At 34.2% G+C, this 25851-nt stretch overlaps 1 protein-coding gene across 1 annotated transcript; it reads left to right on the top strand.

The window, feature by feature from the left end:
• Nucleotides 1-898: 898 nt before the first annotated feature.
• On the top strand, nucleotides 899-25508 carry LOC149078887 (cytochrome P450 3A24-like). The gene is made up of 14 exons (XM_089240463.1): nucleotides 899-952; nucleotides 10471-10671; nucleotides 11111-11163; nucleotides 11935-12031; nucleotides 13314-13451; nucleotides 13713-13950; nucleotides 16967-17103; nucleotides 18405-18543; nucleotides 18663-18747; nucleotides 19971-20079; nucleotides 20324-20412; nucleotides 20752-20892; nucleotides 22405-22570; nucleotides 25313-25508. Exons 1-14 carry the CDS (start codon nucleotides 899-901, stop codon nucleotides 25388-25390), a joined length of 1725 nt encoding a protein of 574 aa, XP_089096589.1. The 3' UTR covers nucleotides 25391-25508.
• The last annotated feature ends 343 nt before the right edge of the window (nucleotides 25509-25851 follow it).

The following is a 25851-nucleotide window of genomic DNA, read 5'->3' as shown; positions in this document are numbered from 1 at the left end:
AATACACAAATACACAGACAGGCAATAAAAAGAACTTATTGAACTTTTGTTTCCGGATTCGAAGACAAGATGGCAACTTTTAATTAAAACGTAAAATATGTGATAAATCAATTTAATCAACAAGAATTACAAATGAATTCACTACCACGTTATTCTTGGGGAGGGGATAGTGGAAGGAGAAGGTCAAAGATCACACCAGGACACCTTGAGGACAAGACTACTTCATAAGATTCTGAGTTTCCAGCTTCAAATGTAAGAAGGAAATGGTGTTGTCTCACTTTGGACGGATTGTACATATGTTCTGAAGACTAAGATTCTTTTTTTCTTTATATCGACCTTGTGTTGAACTTCCAAATGACGATGAGATAAGAGGGAAAAGAAATCATTTTTCATTAAAAATGCAGAAATATCCAAAATATTTCCTTAAAATTACCAAAATATGCTCCAACACATAAAAATAGTGAAATATGCTAAAAAAGTCGTAGAAATCCAAGTCGTACGTACTAAACTGGGTACTTCTACAATTCCCCTTGCCACATTTTACTGCGCAACCGTTGATCATAGAGGCATTCTTCCAATTAAGGTAAAAAAAGTCATTCATATTGCAAGGGGTTGTGTAGTTATCAGAATAAAGAAAAGAAAAAGAAAATTAACTTTTTATGCGGACACGTTGCCCTAAAAAACCCAATTAGAAAGTTGTTGGCATTTTGTCTATCCTGAGGCCAACAAAAAACTTTCAAATTTCTAATACGCTGAGATATTTGAATTCAAAACTCCCGGAGAAAAGTTGTGAAGCTACAGAATAAACAAGGAGGAAAAGAACCGTTGTCCGTTAGCTTATACCGTTCTTTCCCAACTTTTCTCCGGGGTTTTTGATTAACATTTTACGCACTTAAAAATGTGGGTTTTTTTTGGCCTTAGAAGAGACAGGGCTACAACTTTTGAGAACAGGGTATCCGTATAAAAAGTTATTTTTCTATTTTATTTTAACTACTAAACAACCCCTTGCAACATTAATGCCATACCTGAGTTTTACACGTTACTTTGATAGTGTTTCTAATTGGAAGTGTGCCTCTAGGACAGTGGGTTCTCAACCTTTGGAAGACCGCGGCCCGGTTGATTTCTTTTTTGTGAGGGGAAGGCCCTGTCATAAACTCGGCTAATAGGCAATAAATGGGGGGGAAATGAGACTGTATCATTCACTGCCCGGTTTGACTGTTCGGTTTTGATGTCGGGGCCCAGCGGTAGAGAAACACTGCTCTAGGATCAACGATTCGCCCGCAAAATACGGCAGGGAGAATTCTGTTAAGAGGATAATCCATTCTCTGATTTCTTAGGTTTGCTTGTACTGTACGGAACGGGTGCACACTGTTGAGCAGTTGTAGAGTTCCTGCCTTCCCTCAATCGCACAATTTTGTCGGTGGTTGAGGGTTCGAACTCAGATTTCCTGTTTGTATCACTCCCTTTCTTTCGATTATACTGTAAAATCTGTCTTGTGGACACCGGAGAGACAAAATAAATTCGTCTGTAAAAGAGGGGTGTCCATTAACTGGATTTTTACAGTATTATATTTAGAACGTATGAGTTTGAGAGCCATTTGTTTTTCACCAAAGGCAACTGGACAACCGTAGCTTAAGAGTTAATCACCAATATAGGTCAGTGAACAAGAGTGTATTAAGTTGTCTGTGTTGAGTGTATCTTAAGTCAGCCACCTCGTTGGGCAGTTTGCCTGTTGTGGCGTTGTATTTGTATTTGTATTTGTAATCGGGCATTGATTATTTCTGATATCTGGTCAAACTTGGCAATAGAAATGATTTCCGACAGTGTTATACTTCGTTCTTCCTTTCCTGTTTCGTGTACGGTCTTTGAAAAAAGGGTGATAATAATAAAATTTTTATTTATGTTCTTTGCTACGGATGCTTGGCTTGTGGTCCAAGAGAGTAAGGTTTTTTTTTTGCTTCACACTTCTATAAGCACACTTGCGAACTACTATGTAACTTCCGTAGTTTCTACGGATTTCTACCATGGAACTACGGCGAATATTGTGAAAAACTACGGAAGTCTAGAAATTTCTTTTTGTTCAAGGATTTATTTGAATTTTATTTTCCTATCGAATACAAAATTACGTCAAATGGAGACCGCATCTCCAGAGAATAAATATCAAATTAATAACTAATTAAACAAAATATATATATTTTTCTTTTTTTAGAAAAATAGAACAATATACAAATGTTTCAACTGGAGAAATGATGATTATATTCAAAATGATTACAACAAATAAAAGAGAATCGTTCGCAACTCGAGAGAGGCCCCCCCCCCCCACAGATCATTATATCTACCCAATCCGCGTCTGGTAATGGCGGCCCTGGAATTGGCCTAATCCCGAGGGTCTGGCAACATTTTATTTTGGACTTGAAATCAATTTTTACTTGGATAATAATGCCGTTATTATACACCGTAATTAAAACAATAGACGGATTAAGTGCAATCGATTTTTCAGCCAGTTTTTGGACCCTTAATATCTTAGTTTTTAGTTATTTGTAGTTATGTTTTCTTTCAAAAATTATAAATGCCTTTTTTTAGTGACTATTTTAGGCATTTTTAGTGCCTTTTTGCCTGCCTATTTCGACCATTTATAGTGCCTAAACTTCCGGGCTCTAATGATGTCACTTTCCACAGGAAGGTTTTTTAACATCTGGCTGATTCGAAGATGAATTTAGGACAGAGAGAAAATTCAACTGTTCTTGCGGGGAATCGGACTCACGTCCTCTCACTTGCAATGGCAACGAATATCTCAATTTCTTCTTGGAGCTGGTGTGTACTGTACATGGACGGTGGGACCTAATTCACGCCAAAGCTCACAATTGGTGACACTGCCTCAGATGGCGACTTATGAATACCATCTATAGCAGAAGACCTCCGTGCGAATCTCGTGACGTCACTGGAGAAAGTCATTTCATCTATAGCCATTGAATATAGCAGGCTGATATATGCGTCATATTTACCCTTTTTGTAGTATATCCACACACATACACACCCATACACACCCATACGTACACCCACTCACACGCACGCACACACGCAATGACTATAGGTGAGGTGACCTTCTTCAGTTACGTCACCAACTTCGCATGGAGGCCTTCTGCTATAGCTGGTATTCATAAGTCGCCATCTGGTGGCAGTGTCATCAATTGTGAGCTTTGGTCTGAATTAGGTCCATGTACGGTACGCACCAGCTCCAAGAAAAAATTGCGATATTCGTTGGCTGTGCAGTCTAGTGGTCTAGGGCGTTCACCCGGAAAGTGAAAGGACGTGGATTCGATTCCCCACAAGGACAGTTGAATTTTCTCTGTTTCCTTCATCTTCGTATCAGCCAGCTGTTAAAAACGTACGAAGAAATTTTTATACAATATTGTGATACTGCCAATTTTATGTGATGTGGCACGATTACGTAATTTTGAATTCAGAAAATAGTAATCTGAGTGCCTTGGGGCACTAGACTTCTTTGCCCTCTTCTAGTATGCCCTCCGGCCCTACGTACACATCAATAAATTCCAAAGTATCTTCTACGGCGATAGCTGAAGGAAGAAAATTCGAGGTTTTTTCGTGATTTATAATTAGCTATTTTTCAATTAAGGGGACAGATTCTTAAAACGAGGAACTATGTGTGATGAATGCCAAACTCTACCTCCATCTCTGAATCCTTTAATGAACACGCGCCAGCAGTTTTAGAATACAGAAATTGCTGGATATTCTAAAGTCTCTCTGCCAGAATATTAACACTATTGCATGCCTATTAGTGCAGTAGTTGAGCTTGAATTTTTAATTTCGGGGATAAGTCTTTGTCGTTCCGTTGTCTGTGATTATAGCATGGGGGAGGGGATTCTGTTTCAGATAAACTGCCACTTGGTGTATGGTATAAACGAGTTGCGCTTCGAAAATCTTACCACAGCACGCGAGGGAGTCATTCCAAGGTTAATTACGAAGAAAACGGGATAATTTTCCAGGAGTTTTATTTCGACTCGGACCGTCAAATAAGCTGCCTGAAATCACGCAGTTAATTTCGACCTCTTTCTCTTATCGAGTGCTGTTTTTAGATTTTAAACGGACAAGATCTCACACAGCTTTTGTGACCTCGTAAAGGAAAATATTGAGAGACGTAACCAATATATCGTAGTTTCCGCGAATAAATCTAATGTGAATAATGAACTTACTTTGAAATCAAATAACAATATCTACTGAATATTCTATTTTTTCAGTTGGATAAAGTTCCGATTGAATTATTGAACAGAATATTCGAAAAGGAGTTGGGAGAGAGAGTATGCAGACTTCAATGACCAGGGTGAAAACTTTTGACCGAAAAAATTCGTGTTACCTAAATTCGTAAACCGTTGGGTATAAATATACAAACATATTTCGAATGCGGACTTTATTTCATTAACTGCTAGCCGTAGAGCTATAGTTTCTATTTAGAAAAATGCTCAAAATGTGATCCGAAATACTATGATAATATAAAATAAGAAATCATTTTTTTTTACTTTTATGACACGTTGTACTTCCCCTCGCGATAATGGTGCAGGGTGATTTCTGACCATATTTTGAGTATTTTTTTTTTTTAATTTTAGCCTTACCTTTAAGACGAACGAGTGATGAGAGATAAAGGCTGCATTAGGACTTACGGGACACCCTGTACAACGTTTCCATCTTGGATATGTCATTTAGTTAACTACAGGATAAATAGTACTGAGATACAGATTTTAATATTTTGATACTGGTCCCGTGTCCAACTTCCAACTAAAAAGCTGTTGCCCTCTTTTGAGCGAAGCAAAAATTTATCTTGTTTCTAAAAGCAATATTAGCTGAGATATTAGAATTTAGGAATCTTTAAAAAATGAGAAAAAGACTCCAGCGTGTATGAAGTGAAATTGTCCGTTTAGTTATGCGGTTCTTTCAATTATTGTCAGCGATTTTTGAATTTAAATATCTCAGAGAGTTATTGCACGTATAAATATGTTTTTTGGCCTCAGGAGAAGACAGGGAAATAGATTTCTTCATTCAAATGAAAAGTTAGAAGATATAACTGAGATCCAAAACTTTGCCACTAGACTTATCCCGTTGCCGAGATCTCTCCCAGCTCAACTTCGAGGCAGAGTCCGGAACAAGTGTTATAAGGCCCCTTTCACACGGAGCGGATGCGGACGCGGGTCCGCATACCCTTTCAAACGAGCGCTCGAATTCGTGCATATAAACTGTTTTTTCGAAATTTTTGTAATTATTTTTCTCCTTCACCTCTGATTCAGTGGCCATAGGCAGCCTAGAGGCAATCTTTGGTGGTTTAATCTAGAGCCACATAGAATATGGGAATAAAGATGTCTTCATTCTGATCCTCACAAGTAGTCGATGGGAGAAAATGTTTTCAAATATTTTCAAAATATTTTGAAAAAAAAAATCCGTCTTTTCGGAAAAATATGGAAGAAAAATTTTCCAAAAACATCCAAAACATTCGATGTTCCAAAAAAAAGAAAAAAAAAATTCAGGAGATATCAAAGAATTTGCAAGTATAAAAAAAGAAAGGGGTTGGGACTTTCAAAATGCCTGTGCTTAGAAATATTCACATCACAATTCTGTCTTAGGCCGGGATTACACTATAAAAGTTTTGTAAAAGCTCTTTGATAAAACGTGAAAAATTCAACCATTAAGATCACCGGTTGCATTTGCTCGAATGCAACCGATGCGCCTATTGGTTGAATTTTTCAACTTTTATAAAAGATCTTTTACAAAACTTTATAGTATAATCCCGGCCTCAAGTACGGATTACACTATAAAAATTTTATAATAATTCTTTTAAAAAAGCAACTAGTAAATTTATCGGTTGCACTTGCAATTTATTAGTTGCTTTTTTCAAGTTTTATAAAACAACTTTCATAAACCTTTTAGAGTGAAATCCCATCCTTAGATTAGTCACTTCTGAAATATAAAATTTCATTTTTTTTAAGTTTATAGACTGAATATCGAGTAAAATATACTTGTAGGTATTCGGGGGGAACCACCAAAACTATTCAAGTGCAAGGGTCTTCAAACGTCTTAATCCGGCCCTGAGTGAACACCGTACGTGGATAACGTTGTTTAATAAAAGTTTTTTTTTTAAAGTTTAAAAAAATTAACAGTTAAAAAATTTAAAAAAATAACAAATATTTAAAATAATATTTCAGATATTTATATGTTTAAATAATTTTAAAAATTTAAAAAGAAAAAAATTAAAATTTTTAAATTAAATTTGAAAGTTATTAAAGTATGTAGTCAATTAAATATTCGTAATGAACAGAACGGCTTATAATTTTGGTCCCGTCAGTGGCCGTTGTTGGCAGGTTTTTTGTATAAAATTGTGAAATATGGACAAAAGGCAGTTGAAGTTGCTATATCTCCATCTCAGAAGGAAACGGAGGGATAGACGTATGTAGGTACATTATATTAATGAGCAGGGACCATCATATGGTGTTTTTAAGGGTATTTATGGCAAATAATTAAAAAAATTCCGTGAAAAATCACCTTCAAAAAGTATCCAAAGATGCGGACGAATTCGCTCCGCATCCGCATCGTCTGAATAGCTCCGAATAAACCTATTGTCAAAACTTCTATGTGCGGATGCGGAGCCCGCACTTAGGTTTTGACACGTGCGGACCGATGTCCGGACTCGCATGAACATTTCCTAGGTGCGGAGATTTTTCGGCTCGTCTGAAAGGCGCAGTATATTCCAATTGTTAAAACTTCTTCCGGACCCACATCCGCTCCGTGTGAAAGGGCCCCAAGATGATCACGTTATTTGATTACATTTTTAGAAAGTATGTTTTTATAAGCCAATGTTTTTACGAGTTGTTTCAGGTGAAACGGACTTGAGTTTTCACTTCGTATGATTAAAACCATGATCCACATCCGAGATGGTTTTCAATCCGCGGCTATTATATTGTGTCGATTTCAATTTTTTTTTTAAATTTTCCTCGATCTGTTGCTTTTGTTATCTCTTATGTTAGTCTGTTCCAAATTCCTGAGGTTCGTAAACATCCTGTTCTTTTATGTTTTGCTGTCGTGACGAGGGACAATTAGACTTTCGGGGGACAGAGAGCCTCAGTTTTGTGACAGAGTTCATCTTGATTTTTAGAGTCTTTTTAGTCATCAATTTCGGCAGTGACCGGTGAGGTTTGGAGGAAGCAGATGATACAAGTCCGTTTTCCACGTGCTAGATATTGTTTCTTATGAGCTTCACAACGAAAAAGGATTGGGTCTTGAGAGGGCATTGAGAAACTATTGGACCTTAAGTTCAAACTGCTATAGTCGATTCTTTCAAATCCTCAAAATTAGAGAATTCCGTAGTATTTCGATTACCGTAATTACGCTGTATACACGTTTAGTTCCGTTGCATGACGGATCAGAATCAAAATGCAGAAAGCATGCGGCAAATAACACTTCAGTTCCTACTACTTTTACTACTTAACCTTACATGCACCTAGTACACATTCCTCTTTGGAATTTCTAACGAAATGGTACATGTCGGAACGTGTGCGTACGAGTTGCGAACCAAATTTTAAGTTTGTTTCTGTGTAATTCTTTTTCTATGTAGTGCTGCCATCTGCCGCCAATTTTTCTAACCACGAGTGAAATGTAAATGATTGATTAATTGCATCGTTGTGGGCCTATTGCTCTCTGTGTCGAAGCTTTTAACAACATTTCAGCACCTACAATGCTATTTTCAATTCGTATCAACCATACCCGTTTTTAAATTAAAACGTCTTCACAATGACGCTCATAAATTTGGAACTGTACCATCAATGATATATTTATTATCACACATATATGTATCATAGTTTATATGATATAGTTTATACATATACATAGTTATACATAGTTTATACATATATGTATCATTTATATTAGAATTTCAATTCTAATATAAATGAGAACTTTCTAGAGTTTATTTTACGGACGATAAACGAGCGGAATATTTCCATTCATGTTGACGTATGTACAATTCATTTCCTCGTAACCGACAAATAAATAAACGATTGCGACACTTTTTTTTATTTTCGACGATATATGACGTAATTTTTCTACTTACTGCAGAGCAAAACGTTAGGAATTTTCGATATAATGCGTCTTTTTCACTTTTTTTTGTTCGTAATAATTTCTGTCTGCGTAGATAAAGTTCAGTGCAAACGCACTTAAATGACGAAAAATTTAGCTACGAAAACAAAAGCACCGGATGATTTCGTATCAATTGCACTCGTTGACATCCATATTGGGGGGGGGGGAACCCATTATGTAATTTTTTTGCTACGGAATTCTATGAATCTCATAAATGTTTAATTATTAGTTTAATAAACGCGATTAAAACTTAGTTTTACTTATGACTTATTATTTGGTGTCTCTCATTATAAAGAAAACTTTCTGAAAGCTTAAACTATCTTGATTTTTTTTTTTCAGACATTTGTGTGTACGAAGCATACACATTCATATTTTGTTGCAATCTACTGTTCTGCATGGATTGTTCTTGACTGGAACCAATACGTTTCATTTGGACAAAAACGCGGAACATTCAGTCAATTAAGCGTTCATCAAAGTAATTACCATGGCACTTTGAGTTGCCGGAAGATTGACCTGGTGTGCGGTGACGCATTTCCGGGAATGGAATTGCCTCAATTGACTTGATTGTAATGTAATTTGCACTTTTGGATGAGTGAAAGACATCAGAATTCAGATATATATTTTTCTCAATACATGACCCCCCCCCCTTTTTTTCAAATTCGCAAAAAATATGGTGGTGGGAGAGAGATCTCATGTTATAGTCAGGTAAATATTGAAGTATCAAGTGATTACTGTTACTAATAGCCCACACATGCACTTATTAAATATTCCTCTAAAACAACTTATAATTAACTGGTGCATGATGGAAAGTACTGTGTACTGTACTGAACGATGAGGAAATGCTTTTTTTTTGTGTTCTAGAAATTGTGTGTGTGCCATCCAACTTAGAAACTTGGAAGAAACAAACCTTCAGGTTATTATGTACGTATCGTGCGCGAATTTTGTGCTGTTTCTCTCTCTCTCTCTCTCCTGTCTTTGCTGACGGAATAAAAAAATAGTTCTTTCATTGATTAATGCTTTTGTGTGTGTTCATCTACCTTTATAAAATGGAAACCTGTCTAAAATTGAATGTTATTTCAGCCTCTTGACGTTCCGTTTTGTACGGGTTTCATGTATAATAAAATCCAGATCACATCCTGAGATATGAAACACGTTGCTACGTTCATCATAACTGGATGATGGGAGCACGCTGAATGTTAAAAAGGCAGCCAGGTTCTCTTACTTTCAAGTCCATATTAATCAAGTCCATCTGTATATATGAAAATTTATGTATTAGAATTATTCAGTATCAATCAGAAATATAGTAAATTCAACACCAAAGTATTGATATTTTTTATGTTCAAACAAAAACAAAAAATGTTGATGGTAATATTCAAATTTTTTTAGTGCATTTTTGTGAGTACAATGGAGGGGATCCTATCTCAGCAGATAACTTTTGGTGTCGTTGCATAGAGAAAAAAAAGAGGATAATGTAAACATATAGATAACGCAAAAATAAACAAAACTCGAACCGAGTGCAATGTCATTTTTACCCTCACGTGTTACGTCAGGTATAAAAAGACATAATGCACCCGTGAAATTTTAAATTCACATTACGAATATAAGCAAGGTTTCTTGGAACATCGTGAATACACACAGCGATTATTCTACCGATTTCAAAAAAATATGTGGCCTGAAATTTTCTTTTTCTTTTCAGCAGTTGTGTACATTTGGATTCTGTAAGTAATTTACGTTCACACAATTAAGTATTCTCAATCAATTAGTTAAGAAAATCTATTCTGTTATACAATTTTCCGTTGTTCGGTAATTCCGTATCTGTGTGACATCCCAGCGTTTGATTTTTCCAGCACGAAGTTCCGTTAATATCTCCATATTAGACCACGCATTTAAGAATTAAAGGGTTTCATGAAATTCTTCAGAAGATTATTCACAAAAATGTGATTATATGAGAACTGAATTTGGTTTGAATTACAGTCGAACCCCGATTTAACGTTAAAAAAACGGTCATATGTCCAAACAAATAGCTACATTGCGTAAGAACATCGAATTCCGTTCAAATAGAATAAATCAAAAAATTGCCCATATACCATATTTAGCCACATTACCAACATGACCATATTTCCATTGGACACCTATAGTACATCTTTAGTCTAGATATTTCAATACCACCATCATCATCTTTAAGCGAAATAAAGGCTTATAAATGCACTGGGATGATTTAAAACTGTTGTCCTATAAACAGGACGATGATCAAAATTGGCTTTAAGAAAATACCACAATAATAATAACGAAACATTGTTGTAATTAATAATTTTTATTTCCATTTTTTAGATTACATTGCACCGACCGAAGTTTTGGATTTTCTATTTCGTGTATGTTTCTTCTTTATTTATATATAGCTTTATTCAATTCTATCTTCTCTTATTTTCTTCAAGATGGAGAAAGAGACATTTCTCGTTGTTCAAGAGACTTGGCATTCCTGGTCCCGAACCCAGCATATTCTTTGGAAATCTCATAGATATGGGGAAAAAGGTAAGCTAATCAGGTAGTTACAATTGGTTCCCAACTTCGAGTTGCGAATGCGAGCCGATCTCCCCGTTAAAAAGTCTCGCCATCGATAGGTGTAGGCCTACAACGGCACAATTATTCAATCATCACATTTCATTTATAGTTAGAAAAGTTTATGGTAGATGGCAGTACACAACACACACATAACAAGCATTAAATAGAAACAAACTTCACGTTGGGTTCACAACACATGCACGCACAGAATGGCCCAGTTTTTAGACCACCTGCTAAAATATCTAATTTTAGACAGAGCGGTGGGCCATGGTCTGGTTAGGAGGAGGTAGTCACATTAAGTATCGTGAAACCACGTTCCGATTTTGTGACCACATAGATGACGACAGTTTTTGAACCTGGTTTACATTAAGAATAACACTAATTAGTTTTCAATTGATTTTATTCACAGAATGCTTTGGACTGTCAAAAAGAATGGGTTGAAAAATACGGAAGAGTTGTCGGGTAAGATTACATTCTCTCTCGTCGCGCAACGACATTCAAATATCATCTTCTAGAACTTATTTTTATTTTAGAAATTTTTATGCCACAGTGATTATTTATATTAGCTTTTTGCTATACATTCGTATATAATTATTTTTAAAATAATTATTCCTTGGACATGAAGTTACGCTGCAATCCGATGTGATCATAAGTTTAAAAAAGAAAAATCTGAATTACTTAGTATGGATTGAAGGCCATTGCGTATTTTCTTCAGCTTCTTTTTTCCTCTAGCTGTTGGAATAAAAATAAATATTTTAACAGTGATTTAAAAAATGATACGTAAGAAAATATTCTAACATAGTAAGTAGCATATAGCGTGTAAAAAAAAATCACCATTTTTTTTCTGAAAAAAAAAACATTGCCAACAACCCCTTCTCCATTCGTCAAGATGTCTTTATTAGTAAATGAATTTTGTACAAGCGGATTATATAGAATTTAATTTTTTCTCAAAGTAGCGAAAAATTTGCATATTCTTATTATGCGTAGGAAATTACGTGCCTGTCTGTCTGTTTCCCCTCCACCTATAGCATCAGGCAGAAACAGTTGAGAAGGACTTGACTGAACTTCATTCTTAATTCAAATAAAAAAATATCGCGCAGTAAATTCTTCTGTATGAAAGAATGGTAATTAGCTTTCCACGATGATTCTAAGATGCTGAAAGTGGAAGTTTTCATGTAATGAAATAAATTAGTAAAAATATGATGATTTTTTCCCCCTTGGTTTTTAATGCAGATATTACTTTGGTGCTACGCCGATGGTGCTCGTTGCTGATCCAGAACTACTGAAAAAGATACAAATAAGCGAATTTCACAAGTTCATCAACAGACCGGTCAGTAGTGCATGTATAACTTTTTTTTGTTAATTCAAAGAAAATTGGGGTCGCCGTATCCATAGTTTCAGTTACCCGCTGTTCGGAAAACCACACGTATGTGCAGGGTTTAAGCACATAATGCATAAGCACTGGAATAAAAACTTGTTAAATTATACTAGTTTGCTGAGCCGTCTTAATCAACATCATCTTCTCTAATGCACGAAGAATTCAGAATATGAATGAACCAACTATTCATACAACGCAACATGTTTTCCTAGTATTTAAATCTTATTTTCCAACTTATAAGAATTTATAATGTTAATTTTCGCATAAACGTTTAAGCTTATGAACTTTCTTAGGACTTCTTTTACGGGCCGTATAAAAACTGTATTACCTCTTATTGTGCTTTGATTTGGACATAAATGGTGGATTTATGGCATTTCAGCTTGCGAGATATATCCAAATTTTACTGCCACTCTCTTGTTTTAATTTAATGCTCTTGCTCACCAATTACTAAAACTTGCCATCCTAGGCCCGCTTAGCCCACATTCAAATACGCTTCTGTTTCCAAATATAAATGAAAGATCGGTAAAGTAAAGATAAATCAATTTATTTTAATGGCGGTCTCTATAAATTTCAATCAATATATTTGTAGCTTACATATTAAAATTTCATTTACAAATACAATGCCACAACAGGCAAAATGCTCAAAGAGGTGGCTGAGAAATAGATGTCCATAACAAATATGGATGTCATATATTTCTGAAATACGGCATCCCCAATTAAAAATGTAATTACAAAAACTAAAAACTACGTATACATGATAGAATACTATACAATACCCATAAAAATATTTATGGTTGTCTTATTGTAAGTATGGATAGCATCTCGATTTACCCCAACATGTTTATCGTATTTCCTTTTTCAACGTGTCAATTGGGTTACAATTTATTACTCCCAGGGTAAGCAAATTACATTTATTAACAACCCTTTTAGAGAAAAATTCCCTGAGACATCACAACTTAGAATTTTCATACAATACCATGTTCAATTTCACTTCCAATACCGTATTTTTAAATGACGAAATATTTTATAAATGTATTTGTGCTGCGGATAGAATTCTCGAATGCTCCAGATTGTACCTGGTTTCTCCTATATCCTGCAATTTAAGTCACGAAAGACAGTAAGGAGGCCCTATTGTACAATGTGCAAATCAGAAATTTGCACGAATAGGAAACATATATTGAGATTTTTATTCAATTGAATAACTAACATTATTTTATATTTCACTCTTCTACAGAGGATATTCGTGGGAGGTGCTGAGAAACCCGAAAAGGGTAACACGTTATCCTACCAGTTGACAAGCCTAAGAGATAAACGATGGAAAGAGATAAGAAGCATCATCACGCCATCATTCACTACAAGCAAAATGAAATTGGTATGTCGAAATTATGGAAAATGATTTCTATGTGATAGCTATTAGTGTTTCTACATTAAAAATTTCTGCAGATAAAAATACATATAAATATTGAATTATGACTAATATGGAGCTCACTGAAGCAATTTACTCCTGAAATAAACGGATACCGTGTGTTCTTTAAACAAATAAGGACATTAAAAAGATTGAGTGAACGAATTTCATTCAGGAAAACTTTAACTTTAACTATTCAGGAATAAAATTTTATTTTATTTTCCATAGATGATGCCGTCTATGAACAAAGCAGTCGATACGTTAATGGAAATGATGGACGAAAAATCGAAGGGGAACCAGTCATTTGATTTCTACAAATTATCTCAAGGTTTGTCGATGGATGTTATCGGCAGAGCGGCTTTCGGTATCCAGACAGGCTGCCAGAAAAATTCGGATGATCCATTTCTTAGATCTGCTAAAGTGATCATGTCAGAATCTGTGGGAAATTTCTTCATTTTATTCAGAGGTGAGTTATGCGGTCTCGTCTTTTTCTCGATTTTCTGTACATGTTCATACTTACTAATTCAATTCATAGCTGCATAGTCTAAGAGATGATTCTCATTAGCGTTCACTGATAATGACTTTCCGAACTACTTGTATATTGAAACTAGTACATGTTATACTCTAGAGCTTAAACATTTTTATGTTTTTAGCATTGAGAGCTTCAAAAGAATTTTTAGGTTGAAAATTTTCAAGCCTGATTGCCATCAAAATAAGAGTTTAATTTTTCGTGTTTCCCGCCCGCGGCGCGCGCGTCGAGAGATAAATTGCTCTCTGTCTGATTTTCGTCATTGTGATGAGGGTGGAATTTTGAAACTTCTCAAATGTTATTTAAGTAATCAGTAATCATATGTAACAATTATGGGAAATTTAATTATAAGAAATTGGAAGAGCGATCACAAAAATGTGTTATGCCAGAGAAAAAAAAAATTACTAGAGTCCTCTGCTGGTGACTTAGAACATTAATTTTTTAATTGATACATAACTTTTATGAATACTTTTATCTCTTTTTTTTCGGATGTTTTAAATTATTATTTTTATCAAATTTATTATCGTCAGAGCTCAATCATAAGGAAATCGATGCAGTCAAATATCGGTTAATACATTTTTATTTTATTTCATTGCCGTGGACAAATTTTATTTCGTTTCGAATCAGTTTAAGTTTCGATTTTGTACCTGTCAAAATAAATTAGTTTTGTTTTTAGCGTCCTTTATCTTTGACTTTAAATATCAGTTTCTAATTTTACAAGAATAAATTTTAGCCACTTTTTATCGTTTAGTTTGATCCGAGAGACCAATTTCTCAATGATTCACAAAATAATTAATTATTTTAGTAAGTTTTACTTATAAAAAACACCTATAAAATAATCGGACACAATGAAATAACGGTTAATACGATATTTCTTCTGCCTTTTAACATGGTGAAAACTATGCTCTAGTAGAAACATCATTAAAAATACTAATTAACCATTCATTTATTTCAAATTTTATGTGCGTATTTTTTCCATACCTCTAATATTTAATTTTTTATAAGTTTTCAAAATGCATTAAACACAGCTTGCGCACATGATAAAATAACATTATATCATAATATAATTGAATAAAAATATTGATTCAAAATATATATAAAGGAAACTGTTTAGTTCATTTTATGAAGCAAAATATTGAGATGACTCAACCTTAAAATTAAATTAAAAATTTAGTTTCAAATAAGGTTGAGTTGGGCGTGGTAGCCAAGGTCGATAAGACACTCGCCTAACGTACCGAAGGAAGTTTAGAGGTGTCGCGAGTTCGATACCCGGTTCGTCCTTGTCAGGAACTTTCCTGACGCGTGGATACAACAAAAACGGGCAACGTGACCAGAGAAAAAGATTACTACCGCAGGGAGTACCAGGAGAGCGGGGTTAGTGTACCAACCTCTCGGTAAGTATTAAAAAATAATCTGCCGTTCGGAATTGGAAATAAATTGTCCTGTGGTCTATATAGCTCCTTGTGTGCAGAAATTGGTGTGAAAAAAATGATCAAAATGATCATCAAGATTGAGTCAAAGAAATCTCAATCTTTTGCTTCATTTCTCGAGCTGATCAGTGTCCTTTATCTATTTTGAATCAATTTTTATTCAATTACATTGATATTATGCTATTGTTGTTTCTTTATATTAAAAAAAATTATATTAAAGTTACCTTAAACTCTTGTTAAAAAAGGGGGTGAGTATGAGAGCTCTTAATGAACCAGAACCATGGAAAAGTTGCGAATACGGCCGTAAGACGAGAGCAACCCATTTGCATAAGAAAAGCTGGGAATAAATTAGAAATTTTTTGTTTCTCCAGATGCTTCACGTAACATTTCTTGCTAACATATTACACAACATTTATTATAGATGAATAGTTGACCGATGACTGTCCCAATACCCCTTCAGTTAAAGTCATAACTTCAACAGGGAGGAGTGGGAGCTGACAGCGCTGGCACTAGAGCCCGTTTTATTTTGACTTTATTTTTTCTCACACGATTACAAACAACTATAGCAAGTTATTTCCGATATGCAAAAATCATTTCCAGAATTCGAGAGATTTTTTTCGAATCCATGCAAACAGAATACTTAGCTCAGTATTAAAAAAAAATAACTGAGAAACATGTCACTTATATGAAAATGTTTTTTAAACAATTCCACAGGAAATAATATTTTAGTATTTATATAATTTTTCTTTGATTTCAGCTATCACTATTTTGCTCGTCAGAAAATTAAATGTTAAGTATTTGATTGAATCGAACTCCGACCTAATTTTGAAAGATCACAAACACATTTTTTTTTGGCATAATAATATCAACTTAGCTAATAATGCAATTATAATCTATTATTAAAACAGTATATTCAGTGAATGCACTCAATTTATTAGACAATTTTTGTGTGGACCCTTTAAGTTACTTTCCTTTTTTTTAGTGTCGATTTAAGGAAGTTTTAGTCCTTATGTCTGCCTATTTTGACCATTTCTAGTGCCCAGACTTCCGAGCTCTAGTAATTAGCAACACTTCAACGGATCAAGTTGTCATCCTAATTGTGGATTTTTTTCTTTTTTTTGTGATTTTATCTGTAAAAAATGTAAAAAAAAAACATGCATTTTTTAAAATTTTCCGCAGTCAAAAAAGTTTATAAAACAGTTTTACAATATATATCATACTTTACTAAAATACAAAAGAAAAACACTTCATTTCAATCTATACGCCACGCTGTAAGAATGATACATTAAAGCTACATCCAGTCAATAAACAGTAAAATAATCTAAAAAAATATGTATCATAAAATACAATAATAATTTTATAAACATGATTTCTCTGCCACCTCGTTGGACATTTTGCCTGTTGTGTATGTGGCCTGGTATTTGTATAATATAATTTCATAAAATCAATTATCATAAATTGGTGGTATTTTTCGCAGAGACCATGTATAATATCATATTTAATTTTTTTTCATGAATAAACAGTCAGTTTTCCTGAGATGAAAATATTCGAATATCTTAGCAGATTCCACATGATGTTACAAAACAAAGGAATAAATCCTCTGACCGAGTTGTACAATTCAATGAAAGCTATTATAAAGACAAGAAGAGAAAATCCGGAAGTAAGTTTCTACCTGATCGTGCGATATTGCTTATACCAGTATTTTTCAACCTGTGGTCAGGTATTTAAAAAGGGAGGTGGAGAAGCTGTGTCAAAATTATCGTCCAGTGAGTTTGACGAGCTCCCTCTCGAAAATTTTGGAAATTATCATCAAAAGGCAATTGGTGAAGTGAATAGATGAGACGAGAATAACGTATTGCCGGATAATCAACATGGGTTCAGGAAGGGGAAGTCATGTATAACTAACCTCCTTTGCTTCTATGATCACGTTACTAAGGCTTTAGGTAAGGGCAAAAATGTAGCTGTTGTATACGTTCATTTGCAGAAGGCATTCGATCGGGTCCAAAATGGTAAACTCTTGAACGGTTCACACGAAGTAGGGATTGGGGGGCAACTTGCTGAATTGGATAGAATCGTGGTTAAGAGATAGGTCACAACGAGTTATAGTGAACGGGCAATTCTCTGGTTGGACAGGCGTCACAAGTGGAGTTCCTCAAGGAAGTGTCCATACTTTTGGCCCCCATACGTTTTTCACTTTTTATCGATGAACTCGATCAGGGTATCGACGGGATTGTTAGAAAATTTGCAGATGGCGTGAAGGTAATGGGGATAGTCGAGAATCAATGCAAAAAGAAGAGGCCTCAGACGTACTTGAATATGATTTTGGTATGAACTAACGATGGGGGGCATGATCTTCAACGTTGACAATTGCATGGTCGCTCATTTATATTCGAATAACATATGTTACACTTAAGAGTTGAATGGTGTTGTCATTCCGATCTGGATCACCGATCTGAGAATCCTCATTGACGAGCAGCTTAGAATTTCTGAACATAATTCAGCCGTGATGGAAAAAATGCTCGGTTTCATTCTCAAAAAGGTTTCTTCACGTTTTTCCAAAGCGATCCTCATACTTAACTGGGACATAGTTTGTCCTGGATCGGAGTATGTCGTTAGGGTTTGGGACCATACTGACATTGACTTGTCCGAGGTGGTGCAGAGAAGAGCCACGCGTGCTTTTGATGGCATACGGAGCTTAAACTATGAAAATACTTGATTTTTTTAATATGTTTACATTGGAAGAGTGCAGGTGTCGGTAGGATATGATCGAAATAAGGGACAATTCTCTAGCATGTGTTGTAGCAGGGATTTTTTTTCTGATATAGGTAATATTCGTGTTCGTCTAATGTTATTTATATTCGTATACATGTTTTTCCGCAATGTGAAGTGATTTGAGGAAAACTGGCTGAATATTCTGAGATCCAGCTACTTAATTTTTTTTAATACTTGTATGATTCGTAGAATAGTCGTCAAGATCTCCTCCAGCTCATGATTGACGCTCACGTTCTGCATTCTGATTTGAACGATGTTAAGCACGAGAACCTGATCGCTAACGCTGACGTTCAACACCACGAGACTGAAAAGACGGATGATATCAGTGGTAAGACATAGATTGTCATTGGAAATAACAATTGTGGTTTTAGTATTTTGCATATCGAGTGTAATCACGATGTAATTATGAGAACAATTGGTATTTATATGTTTTTATTTCTTTGGAAGGACATGTGACGGGTCTTGCGCATCCCCATAGGTATATGGATGATGAAGAAATAGTTGGGAATTCGTTTCTATTCTTCCTGGCAGGGTGAGTCTAAGTGATTGTATTTACTCACAAAAATTTGTTAACAAGAGTAACTACACATATTCCAAACCTGAACATTTGTTCTCCTATTGTTTTTTATCTATTGCCCAACATGTCCGCGGCAAGTAAAGTAAAAATTTTAATGCATTTTTCTCGACATGTCCGACACAGGCACACGTATATAGAGTAAACTCCACTACGTTTGAGACAGAGCGGTGGGCAATGATCTAATTAGGAGGAAGAGGAGGAGGAGGTTGCGTGGGTAACATGACGCATTGAATTTCACTGGCGAACCGTTGATCCTGGAGGCATACTTCCAATTAGAAAAATGTGTTCAAATAACGTAGTACTCAGATGTCATTCATGTTGCAAGAGGTTGTATAGTTATTAAGATTCAATTTTTTTTTAATGGAGACCTTGTGCTGAAACCCCAATTGGAAAGTTGTTGCCCTGTCTCCCCTGATGCCAAAAAAATTCCACATTTGAAAGTGCGATATTCGAATTTGAAAAACGGAGTGGAGTTGGGAAAAACAGCATGACATTGTAGGCTCGAGTGTGCTGAAGTCCGTTCCCGTACGTAAATCGGCTGCGATTTTATAAGCAAGGTGAATTTTAACTTGGTGACTTCTTTTCTGATGCCAACAGTGTGGAGAATTAACGGTTTGACTGATTTTAGATTTTAATTGAAAAGTTTCGTAATGATTTCGCAATTTCGATTTAAAAAGATATATAATTTTTTATGCAAATAAATCAATTTTTTAAAAAAAATGCAAAGCAAATCCAGTTGACAATCGCTGCTTTCAAAATCCCCCATGACCATCATTAATATCGGTTTTATTGACACCCGCGCAATTTTCTGAGACTCAACCATTCACGAAAATTGAAACATATTTTTTTCCATCTACTGACTGTTTTAAATTTGATTCATTTCTCCAAACCCTAAACGGACTGCAACAACCTTACACCCACTATTTTATTGTATTTATGTCCGATAATTATTGACTTTATCCCATACTGCAAAACAACACTTACAAATAGGGACCCTCACGTTTTCTCTAGCGTAGGCCTCAAAGAAATAATATTAAATAACAAATCTTTTTAAAAATGTTTTGCTCACTCTCTGTTACCATTTTACTTCACTAGTTTTTTTTTCTTCCAGATCAATCATCTTCGCATTACCATTTAGTGAATGTGTTAAAAGTATAATTTCTTATTGATTTTGATAGATTTGAAACAACTAGCAATAGTTTGGCATTCACATCTCACCTCTTAGTTCATCATCAAGATGTTCAAGATAAAGTTCGAGAAGAAATCAGCACTGTTTTCAATAATAAAGTAGGTGTTTATCGCCTGTTTTTTATTTCATTTTATGTATTAGCCTCATTCACAGTTTGAGGAGTCGACTCCAATCGGGAACATCATTTGAGCATTTTCTTCTCCTAATGATGATTCTATGCACAGATATAATATAATTGTAATAAAAAAATTCAAATTTTAATAGTTAAATGTCATTTATAACCATTTAATAAGTTTTTAACCATTTATAACCATTATATAAGTTTTAAACGTCTTTCTTTAGGATGTGATTGACTATTTTTCAGTGCAGAAGCTCCAATACCTTGATCAAGTTATCAATGAATCTTTGAGAATGTATCCACCTGTACACTTGTGAGTAGTAAGAATAAAATTTTTGGTTACCCCCGTATGTTTTAGTAATATCCTTCGAATCATAATGATGATAGTACAGCTAATTATCATATTATATTGAAACAAGAAGAGTAGAAAAAACGACTTTCATACGTAGATTTAAAATTTAAAAATGATAAAATTTTAGTTAATTGATATTCTTCTATCGTTAGTATTTTAATAATGATTTTTTTCCATATGTATATAATATTTTATTATACTATATTTAGCAGCGGAATATCAAATTTACTATAATAGGAAGTTTCTCACTGATGTATCATATCATCCGAATTATAATGATAATGGTCATATTTTTAACAGTTTCGTTGGCAGAGAAGTTTCCGATGATGTTCAGATCGACAATTTACGCCTCAAAAAGGGCTGCTGCATTCAGGTGCCGGTCCATCTAGTGCATCATGATCCACAATTATGGGCTGATCCGGAGACATTCAAACCAGAGAGGTAAACTGCGATACGTGCACGCGCATTTGAGATTTTTTGGTTTCTAAATTTAAAAACCCATTTACTTAATCCTTTTATGACCCAAATGATTAGATTTTCATAATATCACCACAATTATTATTTTTTAAATATGTTATGAGTGTACACAAAAAGAAGTATATCACAAAAGAGATTTTGTTTTAAATATGTCGATAACTATAGCTAATTAATATAATTGGTACTTTAAAGTACGTTGGACATATTTGATGGAAGTATCTGAAGACTTTGTTAAAAAATTTTCATCAATCATATAATTGCACTTATGATTCATATTTTTTTTATTTTTCATGGAAAAAGGGACACGAAAACATTTTTCTTCCATTCAAACATGGAAATACATAGCGAATTTCACATTTCCAATGAGGCGGACTTTGAACGTTTTCTTTGGTACATACTTTACATCGGCCTATGTTGTTAGCATAGGAGGGTCTTTTGATACCGAATACGCTGAATTATTTCGTGTTTTGCTGCTAGAACTTGCGAATGGGGATGTGCTGGTGTCTTTTTCTTTCCTGAACATGGGTTTCATATTTTTCTAGGTTCTTCAGAAACAGTGCAGTTTCCAAAACTTTTTGTTCCATCGCCCCCTTCTTCACAACTTTTTATTTTTATTTTATCACCCCAACTACAGCGAACCCCTAGGATCCTATGTTATACTTGTAGCTTCTATCGCTCTTTGGGCATATCCACTTTGGAAAACACTATACTATAATCTGCAGTGTATCAATTACAATGCACAAAAAATAATACAATATTTTTCAGAGTTTGATAGTATTTGTATTACTAAACCCCCCCCCCCCCCGTTAACACAGTGATTCAAATATGATATGGTACATTCATAAAAGTTCTCAAAATTACCTACAGCTATATTGTTAGATATAAATACCATAGAAAAAAAAATTTTAAACACTACTCAGTATTAAGTTATTCGTTTCCTCCTGTATTAAATAACCAAATATGTGCTTCTGTGTCTCATCGGTATTTATTAGTACCACTTCAAAAAATATCTCTAAAAAAACTTAATTTTTTAAAAATGAATTGCATTGACTTTAAGTGGTATAAAATAAAAAAATTAACTTATACCTCAAACTTTTGACGTACTTTTGACAAGAACTTTGACAAACACTTGCGGCTGGCAATGCAGAGGCAAAATTGGACATGCAGCAACATGAATTTCCCTTCTCAAACTTTTTCCTGTTCACAGAACCGTTTGACTGTAGTAAAGTATTGAGAATTGATATTAAAAATGGTAAAGGGTAGGTTGATTGATTTTAGAAGCTTTTCGAAGTTGTGGTATTTAAAAGTACCGTCGGAGCATAAAGGGTTGACGTACCCTGTAATACACATAATGCTGTTACATTGATAGAGATCATAACGATAACGATAATTTTTCCGTATGTCCAAGATCAATAGTAGGCATAAATAAATTGCATGTTCGTGTCTATTAAAGCGTAATGTATTTCCATTGAACAGGTTCGCTCCAGAAAATCGAGCTGGATATCACCCATTATCTTTCCAGGCGTTTGGATCTGGTCCAAGGAATTGTGTTGGTATGAGGTTCGCGGTAATGGAGTTGAAAGTCGCTCTCGTTAGAATTCTTACGAAGTACAGGCTGGTACCCTGTGAGGAAAATCAGAAGGTTAGTTTTTTCATTCGCCTATCTGTATACTCGTATTATTCGATCCATTAGTGTAGGAAATTCACGTGAAACAAGATCTATCTCAACACTACATTCTTTTTAATATTTTTGTACCTTCAAATATAAAATATTAAAGTACATAATTTTAGTCTAACCTCATTATATGAAGTATCCCTTTATAATGCTAATTAAAAAAAGGTCGTCTCCCTGAGACCATGGCTGAATTTTACTCTTTCTAAGCTAGGCAATTTATTTTAATTCGTGCCATACCTTTTAGCATGATAAACATTAACAACTTTTTGTTAATCAACATTAACAAAAAGCCTCCAAAACTAAATTTATGCTCTCGTAGAAATATGATTGAAAAAAGCACATTATTTTACCATTTATTTATTTCATTTTCATTACATATTTGCGTTTATAAAGTCCAACTTGGTTAATTCGAATCACAAGGGAACAGCAAAAAAGTTCGAATCATCCAAAATTCGAACTATGATATCCATTGATGTAGGATGACTATACTTTCATAAAAGCATCAAAAACTCTTGATAATAATTATCAAGAGTTTTTGATAATTCATGATTATTATGAAAAAATATATTGATTAGCATATCACTTACTATGCTAATTTTCTCTGTTGCAACTAGTGTTTGCATATTACATGAACGATCCCGCAATTTATTTCATTTCATTTGAAAAAAAATCATTTTCATTTATTTGCAATTTTCTTTTGGTTGCTCTTAAACATTGGACAAACTCTTCAAGTTGATTTAGAGAATTAAAGACGCGATTTTCGAACTTTAACAGCCGTATAATTTCTAACATGTCTTTAGTTTCTGCAAGTGTTGGAATAAGGAACTTCATAAATGTTATTTTCACAAAAATGTCCACATCCTTAAGTTAACCATAATTTTTTTAGAGTTGAACAAGTGTATGAAACGCTTTTTGACAGGGTGAAAAATGTTACATTTACATGAGATTTATTTTAAAATATTTTTATAAAAGTAAATTTATAAGATTTCTACATTTCTTTTCTATATAAAATTTTCATTTCCAAAGAAAGAAAACAAAATCGCTAGAGAGACATGAATCTTCAACACGTTTTACTAGTCTCTGGGATTTCAGCATTCTGTCTTTGAAAAATTTTGTCTCGGTAGAATATCACCTCAGACACACTCACAGAAACGTACTTCCTGAATAGTAGCGTTTGCATCTGCAATTGGGAGGTGCTAACGAAGTTATCTAGGATTCGGTAAAACACCAGCTGCAACGGGAATTACCAATGTGTAATAAACTGGTACCATAATCATTGCTGCTTGGACCCGAAACAAATAATTTCTGATTTTTTTTTAATGTTTAAATGTAGGCTTCATGTTATATATTCTGGAAAAGATCAGTAAACCACGGAAAAAGGAAAGTCTGAGTAAACGATAGCTTGTAATTTTGAAGAAAGAGAAATTTTGCAAATTACATATCTGAATCAAACTTCGAATTATCCAAACACGAGAAAGAAAATTGAATTCAACAAGTAATTTTCAACCTTACAATGAATAAGGATCTCAAGGGGAAAGCCCAATATTCGAATTATGAAAATATCCGAATTAACCAAGTTCGAATCAGCCAAGCTCCCCTGTATATGATATGCTATATCAGTACAATGCTCTTAATATCTTCAATACTTATTTGTGTGAAAATTTTCAAACATTTTAAAGGGGAAATAAAAGATTATTAACACATTATGCGAATGCTAAAATGGCATGAAATCAATATTATTGAATTCAAATTGATTCAAAATAAAGAAAACTGTTTAGTGTTCATGAAATGAAAGAGAAAATTTAGGTTTTAATGTCAAAATTTAATTCAAGTTTGAATTTTTTTTAAATCAAAAGAAATTAAATCATTTTGCTTATAAATCAGTTATATACGAACCGATCTCAAATATTTTCTCTCATTTTATATAAACGAAAGTTTCCTTTATTTTTAATCTCAGTTGTTATTCAATTAACTTGATGCCCTGCAATTTTATCATGCGCATAATGTGTTGATAAATCTTTTTTTCCTTAATGCTTGAAAATTTGCAAAAGGTAAGTATTAGAAACATGTAGACTACAGAGGCACAGAATCTCTCAATCTCTGTAGTCTAGTGGTCTAGGGCGTTCACCCGGAAAGTGAAAGGACGTGGGTTCGATTCCCCGCGGGGGCAGTTGAATTTTCTCTCTTTCCGAAATACATCTTCGCAACAGCCAGTTGTTAAAACCTTCGTATGGTAGAGAAGAGTGACGTTATCCTTGTATAAGTCGCCATCTGGTGGCAACGTCAGCAGTTGTGAGCTTGGCCTGAGTCTGGTCCGGCCGTCCATGTACGGTCCCTTTCAGTGTACACGAGCTCCAAGGAAAGATTGAGAGATTCTGTGCCTCTGTAGTCTAGTGGTCTAGGGCGTGGGTTCGATTCCCCGCAGGGGCAGTTGAATTTCCAAAATATATCTTCGCAACAGCCAGTTGTTAAATCCTTCGTAAAGAAAAACATAACGAATATAGGGAATGTAAGAATCGCTATTTGAATTTGTAATATTGTAAAAAAATATTACAATTAAATTAAAATTCGTGGTCATATTACAAAATTGATTCAATTATATGCTCTTCATGGAGCCTATAAAACTATAAAATAGTTCTATTTATCGACAAGATTGTTTTTTCGATGATTAAACGTTATATGACTTTTGTTTGTTTGTATAAATTACAGGCGGACATGAAGCTGAAGGTTGGTTTTGTGACGATCGCTCCAGATAAAGGAGTTTGGTTGAAAGCTGTGCCGTTGTAATATATGCGGACTGCACGACGATTCATTGTAAAATACCATCAAGTTTTTATTGTGACATCTTTTGAAGCTATATGAAATTAGCAACATGATCATAATCATATAGCTGAATATAACTTTCTTTTTATGTTTTTATAGTCATCAGCATATTTTCTGAGACTTTACTTCTCTACGTAGCGCATAGAGTTAAAGATTACGTGTATAAACTAATACATTGCGCACGTAAACAAGTCCATTGTATTCATGTAATGCATGTTTCATCACTTCAGCTTCATGTAGTTTTAAATAAATAAAATCTTTAACGCTTTATACATTTTGTGTGTTACATTCTTTATATTCTTCTCATAGCGAATATTCTTTTATATCCTTTATAACGAGTTATCGAAGTATCAAAGAAACTATCGATTCAAAATTAAATAATTTTTCTAAGTGCAAAAAAGAAAAAAAAAGATAATGGAAGTTAA

Source organism: Pholcus phalangioides, unplaced genomic scaffold, assembly GCF_987345545.1.
Source record: "Pholcus phalangioides strain wild (caught in Gottingen) unplaced genomic scaffold, Ppha-v1.0 ptg000013l_1, whole genome shotgun sequence".
NCBI lineage: Eukaryota > Metazoa > Arthropoda > Arachnida > Araneae > Pholcidae > Pholcus > Pholcus phalangioides.
The sequence above is the reverse complement of the archived record's forward strand: the minus strand, read 5'-3'. Positions and strand labels throughout refer to the sequence as shown.